General features: G+C 33.8%; 1 protein-coding gene across 1 annotated transcript in view; it reads right to left on the bottom strand.

Annotated features, from left to right (window-relative positions):
* ATRNL1 (attractin like 1) overlaps positions 1 to 15,305 on the bottom strand; it is a 678,243-nt gene that overhangs the window by 421,155 nt on the left and 241,783 nt on the right. The window contains exon 24 of the mRNA XM_027112688.1: positions 13,470 to 13,627. Within this exon, the coding sequence (XP_026968489.1) occupies positions 13,470 to 13,627 (158 nt within the window). The remainder of the gene's footprint in view (positions 1 to 13,469; positions 13,628 to 15,305) is intronic.

The following is a 15,305-nucleotide window of genomic DNA, read 5'->3' as shown; positions in this document are numbered from 1 at the left end:
TAGGTATCTTTGGTATCCTACTTCTCAAAGACTTTGGTATCCTAATTAGGATCAGTTCCATTCACTAACAGGTCAGGGGTGAACCAAGAAGTTAATAAGCAGCTTCATGGGACCGATCATCTGAATTCTTACCTTCTGCTCTTTCCTCATACTTTCTGGTTACCTGGAAACCTCCTTTATAGTCCACTGGCCATAAGCTGTCCATCTCTGCAGTTGTGCAATGGTGGCAGGAAAACAAAAGAGGGCAAATAAAACAGTGGGGTTTAGCCCCACCCTCTGGGAGTTGTGTCTCTATCAGAGAAGAAGGCTCCCTGCCCTCAGAGTTGGGACTTTGCAGCTTCTCATTCCCAGTGGCTTTTGTACCACTACCACATGACCACTGAACTGCCTGACTACTGAGGCCCAGGAAAGTGGAGAAAAAGGAGAGAAAAAAAATGGTGCGTATTTCCCATCCTCCCTGAACTTTACGAGTTCCCTTTTCCACTCTTTAGGCCGAAAGTAGAGAGTTTCTTCATCTCACTCTTTCTGCACCACAGTGCTCACTTCTGGGTCTGGGGCCAGCGAATTCAATGGGAAAAAATGTTAATCTCAACACCAGTTCAGTGGTACTTTGAATTCTAGTATTTTTTTCCAATCTGCCTCCTGATAATTACTTTCAGAGACCTCAAATTGCTATATCATGCATTCTGTCAAGATTTTTTTGGTTGTGTTCAGTGAGAGAAAGGTCAACATGTGTTTACTACTCCATCTTACCTCTTATGTGGAATAGGAATGCTTCCAAGGACTAGTCCAACAAATAGTCTTTTATTAGTTTTTATTAAAAGTTCATGTGTACTTCAGAAATATGTCAATTCTGTCATCCTTGGATGCTATATTCTCTCTTTCTCTCATGTATATACACACACAATTATATCTATTGTGCTGCATCAATCTTCTTTTATTTTAGTGATACAAAGATATTTTATTCCTCCTTATTCTATTAGCAAATGAGAGTTAAAAGTGGGTTAAAGCAGGGGCGTCCCTAACCCTGGGGCCATGGACCAGTATCGGTCCGTGGCCTGTTAGGAACCTGGCCGCACAGCAGGAGGTGAGCGGCAGGCTAGCAAGCAAAGCTTCATCTGTATTTACAGCCACTCCCTATCGCCTGAGCTCTGCCTCCTGTCAGATCAGTGGCGGCATTAGATTCTCACAGGAGCAAGAACCCTGCTGTGAACTGCGCATGCGAGGGATCTAGGTTGCGCGCTCCTTATGAGAATCTAACGCCTGATGATCTGAGGTGGAGCTGAGGCGGTGATGCTAGCACTGGGGAGTGGCTGCAAATACAGATTACAATAGCAGAGAGGTTTGACTGCACAAAGACCATAATACATCAACTGCTTGCAGACTCATATCAAAACCCTATCAGTGAGTGGCGAGTGACAATTAGGCTGCATCTGTTGTCAGGCTTTATAGTGGCAAGCGAGTTGATGTACTTCAATTGCACAGCTGCATCTGGTGTCAGGCTTTAAGTCAGAATCCAATACTTATTTTATTCTGCTCGTAGCCCGCCCATTATTTTATTTACCACTTCTGTCCGCGCCTCTTTCCCACACTGTGCACTTGTCTCAGTCACAGTTTTGGGAAGCCCACAAGCTAACTCTAGCCAAAATGAGTAAAAAACAAACGTCGCTGGAGAGCTTCTTTGAAAAGGGGAAAAGACCCAATGATGAGACAGCAGAAGACTCTGGCTGCCAACAAAAAGGAAGCTGCATTTAAAAGAAAACACCAAGAGTCCTACTTAAATTACCGGTTCACTGCAACAGGTGATTGACATTCTCCAAGCCTGCTTTGTAAAATATGTGGTGACCGGCTATCCAACGAAGCAATGAAACCTTCAAAACTGCTTTGCCACATGGACCAAGCACCCCGCATTAAAAGACAAGCCTTTGGAGTTTTCAAAAGAAAAAAATGTGAACACAAAGAACAGAAGCAATTATTGAAGGCCACCACTTCATCAAATGTGTCTGCACTGAGAGCATCATTCTTAGTGTCTAATCGCATTGCTAAAGCTAAGAAGCCTTTTACTACTGGTGAAGAGTTGAGCCTGCCTGCTACTAAGGACATTTGTCATGAACTTTTAGGAGAGGTTGCAGAAAATAGCAAATCAATCAAAGGTACACACTTCTAGAGAATCAGGTAATCTCTCAGAGAACTGCTAAACAGCACCTACCATAATACTGTTAAGTTAGATGGGAATCACTTTTGCCTAATTCAAAATTTTAGACAATTTTCTAAAACCACCTCCCTTCAAATCATAAATACTCTTCAAAAGGTATTCTTCAGTCCCCCAAGAAGGTGATTTCACGGTGTTTTCGCCTAATTCATACACATGGGTGTAGCAACAGCAAGAATTGTTAATCAACACACATACAGTCTCCTTGTACGCTTGCCAACAAATCTAAAGCCACTTGGTATTAAGCCACTAAGTCAAGAAAGTTAATTTCTGTCTTGAGGTTCCTTAAGGTATCTAGGACTGGGTATTCAATAGCTTCTATTTTCATGAAGATTTTTTATCCGATCTTACTTTTTCTTCTGTTCTGAGGCTAGAAACCAAATCTAAGCAATCTGTCTCCGCCAATTCTGTCTTCAGAGCCTAACGAGTTAGTGAATTATTCTTCCTCCAAAGTCCCCCAAATCTGCTAAGGATCCAGATCTTCCAGGAAATTACCCTGACAACTGCATGTAAGACTGGGACACTAAAAGCCATAGAACAGTTACCAGACAAGTCTTCTAGAAGGCTGTTTAGGTAATGATTGCACATATTAATACAACGCTTTTTCCTTAGTAGTGGGCTTATTATATCTGACTAAAGTTATTCTCAAATTCAACACACAAGGGAATGCTTTAATTGGACAATCTGTTGTCCAATTATATTCTGGAAAAAATGAGGACACATACGTATTAAAACTATGCAAATAGGGCTTCCCTGGTGGCGCAGTGGTTGAGAGTCCGCCTGCCGATGCAGGGGACACGGGTTCGTGCCCCGGTCCGGGAAGATCCCACATGCCGCGGAGCAGCTGGGCCCGTGAGCCATGGCCGCTGAGCCTGTGCGTCTGGAGCCTGTGCTCCACAACGGGAGAGGCCCCAACAGTGAGAGGCCCGCGTACAGCAAAAAAAAAAAAAAAAGAAAGAAAAACTATGCAAATAACCACATTGATATAAAAGTAAAGAGACTTCCACTCTTTAAAAAAAAAAAGCATGTATTCCTGAATTCCGTAGGATCACTGAGAGCAAGATATCATTCAGAGTGTTTTATTTATTTGGCATTAGCAAAGATCAAGAAGAAAGAGAAAGGCCTTCATCGTATTATCTATCAGAAAAGAGAATATTAAAAATGATACCACAATATTCCCACCCAAAATCCCATCCACAATTAAAATTTTCTCATTAGTTCATGTAGCCCTATGTATTTAAGTATTATTCCATTGGACTGTGAAACAGCAATCTGTTTTCATTAACTTCACACATTTTGAAGCTACATTTTGGGCACATACAGATTCAGGATTGTGCCATCTTTCCAGTGTATCTGCTACCTCTTTATCATTGTGAAACATACCTCTTTAACTCTAGTAATGACTCTTGCTTGAAAGTTTACTTTGTGTGATCAATAGTTTTCTTTTGGTTAAGTTTGTATAGCATACTTTTGGTATACTTCTACTTTCAACCATTTTGAATCATTATATCTAAAGTTTGTCTCCTTTAAGTATCAGGTTTTATTCAATCCTGTATGACAGTTTTAGGCTTTTACTTGGTACATTTAGACTACTTAAATTTAATGTAATTACTGATATAGCTAGGTTATACTTATCTTCTTACTATGTAATTTTTATTTGAACCACCTTTGTTATACACCATTTTTCTCTTTTCATACCTTGCTGTGAGCTCATAAAATATTTCTATTTGTCAATTCAACTTCTCAATCAACTTATTTCATTCCTTCCTTTCTTCTTCTTTAGATTTACCCTAGAAGTCATAACAACTAGAGACTCTTAAGATTTATTACTTTTACCATTTCACTGATATTGCTAGCACCTTAGACTACTTTAGTTCTACTTACCCCATTGCTCTTTGCATTACTTTCATCATCTATTTGTTGTTCTACAGAAATTTAAACTCCATGAGCTATTTTTTAATCCAGTATCCATTTAAATTTACCAATTCTGTTATTCTTCATTTCCTCTCATGTTTCAATGTTTACATCTGAGATCATTTTAAAACTTTCCTCTGCTTAAAGTCCTCTCTGTAGTATTTCTTTTGGCTCCAATCTAATGTCAGTAAAATCCTTCAGATTTTTTTGTTATTGGAAAATGTACTTATCTGACCTTGATTTGGAAAATGTGTTTGTTGTTTATAGTTGACAGATATTTTCCGTCAGCACATTTTCTCCCCGCTAGTGGTTTCCATTGAGAAGTCACTTGTTGGTCCTGGGACAAGTAGGCTAGTCTAAGCGTGAAATTCTCATGGAAATGGCAGGAAGGCAAACGGAAACATGCAAGTCCTCTTAGGTTTTAGGCTCAAAACTTGCATATCCACACTACTGCCTCGTTAAATTCTTCTCCATCTTCCAAAGCTCTTATTATCCCACACCACCACCCCAATCATTCTACACCATCACTTTTCTGCCATACAATCTGGTTTCCAGCGATTAAAAAAATCTGTTTGCTCCCTGATGAAAATTCTTTCATTAAACTTTGAAAACCCATCTCTCTTGACCAGAATTCCCTCTCATACATCTGGTCCATGAACTCCTATTCATCCTTCAAAATCTTGCTTCAATATAACTCTCTCCAAGATGCTTCCCTGCTTCAATATCACCTCTGTAACATTAATAAAGGTGGATCTACAATTTAGACTCTCCAGTTCGCAAACACCATTCACATTGATGTTAGCCACAGTGAATAGCTCAGATAACATTTTATGACTGAAACAAAACCAAAATATGTCCCTGAAATTTTATATAAAGGCTCTAGGAGAAAGTCTTTTCCCTTTTCTGTCCGGGATGACTAAATTAGGATTCTATAAATCCAACTAAAATAGAATAGAATACAGTCAACATACTTTGTGAAACAGAACCTACAAACAGAGAGGGAATAATTACATTAGCCAATTCAAAAATTATTTACATAACACAGTGTAAAGAATGTCAAGGGACGCAGTTTTAGGTAAGATGGTCTTAAGAGGAGACAGAGTTCCTGAAGTTCCCAGAGACATTTCCTTTGGATGCTCTGTTTTTCTAAGTCTGTAATATCCCTTGTGTTACTTCAAAGCTAATTTAGAGTTGGATTTCTTTACCTACAACTGAAAGAATGCTGATTAACATATTTTATGAGCTACTTGAGGGCAGAAACTACTTTGTGTACCATTTTATCCCCTAGCAAAGTATTCTGTGTGTGACTGAAATTTAAGAAATATCTGCTGGAGAGTGTAGCCAAAAATTTTTATAAATGTTCAATATCCACCCCACTTCCATAGGAAGCACGACTTTATATTAGCCTTTGACTGAATAAATACAGAATTAAATACTAAGTAAATAACAATCATTACCATTCCTTTTTATTTTGTTAGTTTCCTGCAGAAATTTATCAAGTTCTATTATCATGCTAGTAAGTTTCATCCTATTAATAGCAATATTAGACCCAAATTGGATCAAGCCAAATGAAATATTTTTCTACTTTCTTACATATCAGTAAAAACTTCTCCTAATTCATCTAATACTTTTTAAATTGATCTGTTAAATCTGTTCAAACATATATGGGAACATTATAACTGAAAGTAGTCAAAAGAACTGAATAGGAAAAAGTACCACATAAAAGTATGAAAATACTATTGACATTAATTAAAGCAAAATCTATGTGAAATGTTTGGCTTACAAAAAGGATATGATACAAAGATGTTTTGTTATGCAAACAACAAATAATTAAATAACTCTTCATACATTTTTTATGCTATAGCATATAAAAAAGAATTAAATTACAAGTAGAAAGTTCTAAAGTAACTTGAAGTGTTTTCTTTCAGCTGTACACACAAAGTGCTCTCCCTGTGTAACAAGTCTACCGAAGCAAATATTTTATAAAAGTAAAAATGATCATAAAAGTTAAATGTTAATTTTTATCAGAAACCATTTTTGCTTGTTTGAAGCATCACTGATATAACTTTGTGAAAAGAAAAGAGTGATTTTTATCTTTGGACAGAGGATTCTTGGTACCTCATGGTCTGATGGATATTTTTCAACAGGAATTGGGTTTTTTGTATTTTTTAATTTCAGCTACTTTTCAAAATAACTGCCTCCATAGAGTGTAGTTTGTAAATATTTATGAACAATTTCATCTATGGATTGTAAACTTTCTCATAATTTGCAGCTTCTTGGAATTTGCAATAGTGTGTGCTGAGGAAATCTAAAATATATAGACATATGTCTACAAACTGACTGCCATTTATCTGAAAAGTACTTGAAAACTTAAATACAAGCTATTCATTAAAACAATTTACAAGTAAAAGCATAAAACACATACATAGTAACAGTCCCATCCTTCAGCAGAACAAATTTATGGCTACCATATTAATCCAATTACCATTCAGACTCAAAATTAAATGTAGGATTTCTACTTCCTTCCAAAATGGAGTGACAGGGAATGGATTTATCCTCCTGCCAAAACAACTAGTAAAGCAGACAAAATGTATGAAACACTGGTGTTCAGGTATTGGATACCAAGCAAGGCAGGACAATGATCTCCGAGTAGAGAAATAATGAGGTAAGCCTTCTAATGCCACAGATGATTGTGGATTTAAGGCTGGATCAAAAGGAGAGTGAACACAGGTGCAGTCCAAGGTGTAGCCAAGGTGGCTACAGTGTACAAGACAGTGTACTGGAGAAGACAGAACTGCCCAGAGTCCCTGCGAGTCTTCAGGCGAATACTACTTACTGGTGAAGAAACTATCCAAGGCTGGAGAAAGAACCATATGAAAGGAGCAGAGAGAAGAATCCTCAAAACTCACATAGGGTTGGGAACAGCTCATGGTCCAACCAGTCAGAGATGGATAACCTGTAATTCATGTCTCACAAAGTAGAGTACCCAGAAGGGCAGTACCTCAGGAATGGAAAGATTAACCCTAGACTAAATTATGCTTTGTTCCTGCCGATCAAAGCACAAAAATAAGCCTTGAAAAGATCAAATTTTTCCAAGTAAATTAACTCCACTGCAGAAAAAAGCTAAAACTTATCTATCAAAATTAATAAATACCTAGCACCCGAAAAGGTAAAACGCAGAATGTCTGGCATCCAATCAAAATGTGACTCATAAGGAAAGGCAAAATAAAACAATAGGAAAAAAACCTCAGAAATGACACAAATGATAGAATGTGCAGACAAGGACATTGAAAGAGTCATAGTAACTGTAATTCCATATGTTCAAGATGGCAGAAAATCGATGGACCATGTTAAATAGAAACATTTTTTCTAAAAACCTTATCAAAATTCTAGAAATAAAAAATATAATGTCTGAGATGAAAAATACACTGGATGAGATTAATATGAGATTGGATAATACAGAAGAAAAGATTAATGAACTTGAAGATATAAGTACCAAAAATATCCAAAGTGAAACACAGAGAGAAAAGAAAAGAATGAATAAAAACCAAGAACAGAGCATTAGTGGGCAAAGGAACAATTTCAAGCAGTTTAATATACATACAATTGGAATTCCTAAAGAAGAGAGAAGTGGGAAAAAACAGAAATAATGGCTGAACATTTTCTAAATTTCGTGAAAACTATAATTTTATGAATTTATGAAGGTCAGTAAAACCCATGCACAAGAAACAAAAAACCCCACACCTATACACATCATAATCAAATTGGCCAAAATCAGTGCTAACGAGAAAAAAATTTTTAATGCAGAAAGAGGAAAATGAGCCATTACATACAAAGGAACAGTAAGGTTAAACACATTTCTCATTAGAAACAACAGAAACCAAAGGACTGTATACAGAAACATCTTTAATTAAAGGAAAAATCTACAATTTAAAATTCTTTAACACCCCCCCAAAAAAAAGTGAAATAAAGATTTTTTCAGAAATACAGCCAGATATAATGCATTGTCAGCAGATCTGCACTAAAGTGTTAAAGGACGTCCCTTAGGCAGTAGGAAAATGATACTACATAGTACACACTGCTATATTTAAAACAGATAACCCACAAGGACCTACTGTATAGCAAGGCGAACGCTATGTTATTCTGTAATAACCTAAATGGGGAAAGAATTTGAAAAAGAATAGATAAATATATATGTATAACTGAATCACTTTGCTGTAGACCTGAAACTAACACAACATTGTTAATCAACTATGCTCCAATATAAAATAAAAATTAAAGAAAAAAGAAATTTGGATTTACAAAAAAGAAAAAGAAATGATGAATATTGGAAACAGTAAATATGTAGGTAAAAGAGAAGATGTTTTCTTATTTTTAATACCTTTAAATAAAACTATCAAAAATAGTAAAAGCGTAGTGTGAATTTTATAATACATGAAGTAGTAAAATATATTCAACAATGGCACAAAGGTCGGGGGAAGGAAATGAAAGTACACTTTTTAAGGTTAATACACAAAAAGTGAGTGATGTAATATCTCTTACAGACAATGAAAAGTTTAAGATGTATATGATAAACTATAAAATAATCACTAAAATACCACAACAGAGTTGTAGCTAATAAGCCAACAAAAAGGATAAAATTAAATCATAAAAAATGCTGAATTAAAAAAATATGGCAGAAAAAAGGAAAGAATGAGCAATGAACAAATAAGAAAAATAGAAAACAAATAGCAAGATGTTAGATTTAAACCCAAAGACATACAGTAATACCTCAAAGATACTGTAGGTTCAGTTCCAGACCACTGCAATAAAGCAAATATTGCAATAAAGCATTTCACATAACGTTTTTGGTTTCCCAGTGCATATAAAAATTATATTTGTAAAAAAAAATTATATTTGTACTATACTATAGTCTGTTAAGTGTGAAATAGCATTATATCTAAAAAAGTGTATTGTGTTGGCCAAAAAGTTCATTTGGCTAATGAATATGTTGCTAGATAAAGTTCTTGATGAAAATGAAAAACTGTGTCTTTTATTTTTACTTAAAACCAAATGAACTTTTTGGCCAACACAATACATACTTAAATTTAAAAATTCTTTATTGGTGAAAATGCTAACCATCATCTGAGCCTTCACTGAGTCCTAGTAGTAACATCAAAGATCACTGATCACAGATCACCAAAACAAATATAATAATAGCAAAAAAGTTTGAAATATCATGAGAATTACCAAAATGAGACACAGGGACACAAAGTGAGCAGATGTTTTGGGAAAATGGTGCCTATAGACCTGCTCAACTCAGGGTTGGCACAAACCTTCAATTTGTAAGAAATGCAGTATCTGCAAACTGCAATTAAGGAAAGCTCAATAAAATGAGGTATGCCTGTAAATATATATACGTTACACGTACATGATTTAGGATTGGATGAAAAAGACAATTATATGCTACCTAAAATAAATCCACTTTAAATATAAAAGCACAAATAGGTTAAAGTAGAAGGATGAAAAGTAACATAGCATTCTAGCAGTAATTTTAAAAAGCTGGAGTGACTTTGCTATTAATATTTGGCAAAATAAATTTGTATTTCTTGTAAATAAATTTTAAAGCAAAGAATGTTACCAGGAATATAGAAAGTAATTTCCTAACAATAAAGAGGTCAAGTCACCAATTCATCAAGAACACATAAAAACCCTAAACATTTATCCATCTAAGTAAGAGAGCTTCAAAATACATGATGTAGAAACTGCTAGAACTACAAGAACAAATAAACTAACCTACAGTAACAGAGATTTCGACGCTCATTTTTCAAATTGACAGGGCATCAATGTGGACACTAGACGACTTGAAAAAGTGATCAACCAACCTGCCCTAATTGGCATTTGTACAAGACTTCACCCAAGAAGAGGAGAACACACCTCTTTTGCAACTGTCCAAGGAATATTTACCAAAATAGATTCATATCTGGGTGCTATGGTCTTCGAAAGGTGATTAGGTAGGTCGTGAGGGTAGATTGCTCATGAATGGGATTAGTGCTTCTATAAAAGCAGTCCCACAGAGCTCCCCACCCTCTTCCATCATGTGAGGACACAGCAAGAGGGCACAGGCTATAAACCAGGAAAAGGGCCATCACCAAAACCTGACCATTCTGGTGCCTTGACCTTGGACTTCCCAGCCTCCAGAACCGTAAGCAATGAATTTCTGTTGTTTATAAGCTACCCAGTCAATAGTATGTTTTCATAGCAGCCCAAATGGACTAAGACACTAGGTTTATTCATTTTCTATTGCTGTAGTAACCAATTAACACAGTGTTAGTGGCTTAAGACAATTCATATTTACTGTCTTATAGTTCTGTATGTTAGAAATCTGAGAGAGGTTTCAGTGGACTAAAATCAAGGTGTCAGCAAGGCTGCATTTCTTTTTAGAGGTTCTAGTGAAGAATCTGTTTCCTCAACTTTTGCAGCTTCCAGAGTCTATATTCCTTGGCTCGAGCCCCCTTCCTCCATATTCAAAACCAGTAATGTTGCTTCCCTCTGACCATTCTTCTGTAGGCACATCACCCTCTGACCCTGACCTCAGCCAAAAATGGTTACATTAAGATTCATGTAGTTAGGTTGGTCCACCCCAGTAACTCAGAGTAATCATCTTAATGTCCTAAACTTAATCACATCTTCAAAGTCCTCTTCGTCCATGTAAGATAATATACCCACAGGTACCAGAGATTAGGACGTGGTAACCTTTGTGGAGCCATTATTCTGCCAAAAACACTGGACCATAAGTCTCAATAAATTTTTAAAATTCAAATCAAAAAAAAATTCAGATCATTCAAAATATATTCTGCGACTACACTGGAATTAAATTAGAGATAAGTGACAGAAGCATTTCTAGAAATTCTCTAAATAGTTGGAAATAAAATATCCCACTTTTAAATACCCCACTGATCAAGGAGGAAATCAAAAAGGAAATTAGAAAGCATTCACCTTAAGACATCAGAAAAAGAAGAGCAAATTAATGTCAAGGAAGCAAAAGAAAGGGAGTAATTAGAGAGAAGAAATTAATGAAATAAAAAATAGAAAAATAAATGAAATTGATAACTCTCTAAGCAGACTGACCAAGAAAAGAAAAAAGGAGAGGGGAAACTAATTACCAATACCAGGAATTAGATGACATCAGTGGATGATATGTGAATATTGTTAAAAATCTTTTGCCAATAAATTCTACAAATTAGATAAAATGGGAAAGACACAACTGAGAGACACAAATGGACAGAGCTCGCTCAAGAAAAAATAGATAACCAGAAAAGCTCTCAATCTATTAAGGAAATTAAAGTTGTAGTTAAAACATTCCCATAAAGAAAATCACAAGTTCAAATTCATTCAATGTTGAATTCTACCACAAATTTAAGAAGGAAATAATATGGATTCTATATCAATTTTTTCAGAAAATTACACAGGAAGGAATACTTCCCAATTTATTTTATAAGGCCAGCAGTACCATGCTACAAAGTCAACAAGATTATAATAATAGAAAACTACAAACTAACATGCCTCATAAACATAGGTACAGAAATTCTTAAAATTTTAACAAATCAAATGCAACAATATATTAAAGGTATAATACAAAATGACTAAGTGGAGTTTACCCCTGATTAGTAAGGATGGTTAAACATTCAAAAATCAATGTAATTCAATTCTATTAGCAAACAGATCTCAATTCAAATAATTTTACTATTTTACGTTTAAAAATGGAAAGTTTATTACAGTTCTGTAAACAAACACACATACTCATCTGCCTTAATATAACATATCCCATAGGACTAATGTGATGATTTTACTCAAAGACTAAGAACTGGGCTCTACCTATCTTGACCATCACGGTTATTTTCCACATTTTATTATTTTGGGAGAGTAGGATATTTTAACTTCATTATTCAAATTCTGGTTTGGCTTCCAGAATATATTACTAGTATGATCTCAAAAGAAAATCCAATTTAGAAAGTTAATTTCTAACCATTAAATATTCATGAACATTCTAAAGTAACTGTGTAATTTGCTTAAAAATAGAATTAGATAACCATGAAATAAAGGGCAGGAAACAATAAAAAATGTAACAATTCTTTCAATTTTAATTACTATTTAATAAGCTCAAGGATGAGCCCTTTTGTTACCTTCAATCATAATCTGAATGAAACAAGTGAAATCCGATTAACATTTCTATATAAATCTTAGAAAATGAAATGATATATCCAGCATCCTCAAAGTCAAAATTCTAAAAACCTACAAGGAAATATTTCTGGCATTCTTTTTTTACTATATTAGCATCTAATTCAATCACAATGAAGAAGTAACTTTATCAAATTAATTTCTATTACTATTTACTGAGTAGTAATTTGTACTAATATTTCTTGAACAGGTAAGTAATTTCCTTAACTTAGACATGGAATCAACCTTACAATAAGAATTTTTCCAGCAAATAAGTGATTTTTACAAATCACTCAGTGCTCTCACAAATCACATAGAAATTAATATAAATAAAACATGCAAAATTTTCTATATAAAAGAAGAGTAAATGATCTGTAATTTTTTAAAGATTATAAAACATAATGGCTCAGCACAGAGCTTGGCACACGTGAGCTATTTAGTAAACTAATTTGAATTCATTCTAATCAAACAATCATAAAAGGATGAATAAATAAATCCCAACATTAAAACACAGACTTTTTCTTTTATAAAAGCGTAAATTAAGTATGACCTTGACTATTTCAACATAGAAAGAACATCCTAAATGTTCCTAGCAATAAATCAAAAGCCTTTAGCAGCCTATCACTAAACACAATGAAAATGAAATATACAACATATATAGAGTAGATAAAGAAATCAATAGTGAAAGGTAGTGAGCCTTAAAGAATTAACTATTAGGTACTGCTAATCCTAAATTTTTAATGAAGGTTTGAATTATGTTCAGTATATAATAAAGATTACTAAACACAGCAAATGATTTAAAGTTCGACTGTAAGAAAAGAATATCTATTTGACCCTCAAAGAATAAAATTAATCAGAAAATACAAACAATGTAGTTATTTCAAGTTTTGATGCATTTTTAAAGAATATAATCTCAATGAAAATTAGTACATTCTTTGGTTAATTCAATATTATTTGTGTAAACGTTTTTTACGAAGACATTCATCATCACAGACATTCACTGTATCCTTTGTATGGAGGGTCAATACTTGTTTTCATATTGCTCAAAATATACAAATCTTTATCACCTCTTTGAACAAAAACAGCATTCTTTTTGTAATGAAAATACTCAGTGGTCATTAGATTAAATACTATTAACACTTACCTGTATTTTAATGGGCCATGAAAAGTTGCTGACGTACACATAGAAAGTAATGTTTGGATTGCTTCTAAAGTTAAATTTTTCATAGGAAAAACTATCTCTGTATTCTTTTATATTAGTCTTGGAAACTATAGGAGTCTCCTCCCCAGATATTGTTCCAGCTAAAATGTAAATAATAATAACAAATTTAAATAATTAATATTAGGAAACAGGTATCTTTATTAACATAATATATACATATATATGATATTTACTTAATTTTTGTAACTATACTTATAAGAACATAACTATCCAAATAAAGTCATGTTTTACAACTTAGAATGATGAAGAAAAAAGAAAATGAGATTTGTCATACATATTGATATAATGGAAACAGATTTAGTATAAAAATTATTTTTTACAATGATTAAGTGATACACTGATTAAGTGCTACGTACTAGGCACTGGCTTAGAGACTTTATATTCTATTCTAAAAATAAATTTATCCCAGAGATATTCCAGCTCTGTTTTTCAAACTGAAAACTGAGCCTCAGAAAGATTAAGACACTTGCCTTAAGTTTATAGCTACTGAACAGTAAAGTCCTTTTTGGAACTCAGGTATATAAGGCTTCAGAAACTGAGTTTTTTCTACTTCTCCACAGAGCCTTTCAAAACAAATCAGGACATATTTCACATGTCTCAATCCAATTTAAAAACGGAAAAGAAATCAAATTTTTTTGTTTACCACAAATTGAACCACCACTACTTTGAATAAATTGGGAGGATATAATTTAAAATATGAGTTAAACGTTCAATTAGTTAAACACATATTGGGTACTCAATAAATATTTACTGAAATTAACCAAATGGAAGAAAGAATTTCCAACAATCTTACCAAGACCTCCACCTTAACAGTAAAAATAAATAGGATACTGAGCAACTGAATTAATTTCTAACTGATGACCTCTTCCAAAATAACCTTGGATGCTTTTTTAAAATGCAGATTTCCTGATGACATCTTCCAAACTGATAAATCAAAATTTCTGAGATTTGGTTCTGGGAATCTGAAGGTTACAAGTGATGTCTTGCATATTAAAACCACTGTTCTAAAGTGATTACACAGGTTTTATGTATTTATGTTGACAAATTTTAAAACTCTTGTAGAGTCAGTTTATTATTCAGAATTTCAAATTTACAGTACAAGTTATCATGAATTCTTATTAATGAAACTCACAGAGCCAAGATTTCACTATATGTTTGCACTATTGGAACAAAATATCTACATAATTGTCTAATCTTTTCCACTTTTACACATGTAATATAAAATCTGGAATTGCAAAGACCTCTTCACTCTTGACTTCTGTTTCCATTATTCTACATATTAAAATAGCATAATAACCTAATTTTAAGAAATCAAATATGGATTTCTAAGGATCCACATATTTTATTTAAAAAGCTTCCAGCACTTTTATGCAACAGTGTATCTTTTACATAGAAAGTAGAAAGCAATAGAATTTCCTAAAATGTAAATATAAAACGGTGAGAATACTTTTTCATAATACAGCATACAGATTTGTACTTCTTCTTAGTTATGTTCCTTAAAAGTTAACAATTTCAACTTATAAACCTTATTATGGAAGAACTATTAAGTGCAGGGGTTTTTTACCCTCTCTCAGCACCAAAGCTGACAAAGGTAGAGGGTAAGCTTAAAAATAATAGATAATTTGGTAATTTATCAGCATATACAGAAAAAATTCACTGTCTTATATCAATAGTAAAGTCAATAATTAAATTTATAGCTTCAATGGTGAATCAAGTAATTGAAATTTCAGCCTCTTTAGTCATTAAAGAAGTAATCTA

Source organism: Aethalodelphis obliquidens, unplaced genomic scaffold, assembly GCF_003676395.1.
Source record: "Aethalodelphis obliquidens isolate GAN/ISIS:26980383/991018 unplaced genomic scaffold, ASM367639v1 scaffold11, whole genome shotgun sequence".
Taxonomy (NCBI): Eukaryota; Metazoa; Chordata; class Mammalia; order Artiodactyla; family Delphinidae; genus Aethalodelphis; species Aethalodelphis obliquidens.
Note: the sequence above shows the minus strand (reverse complement) of the source record. Positions and strands in the feature narration are given on the sequence as shown.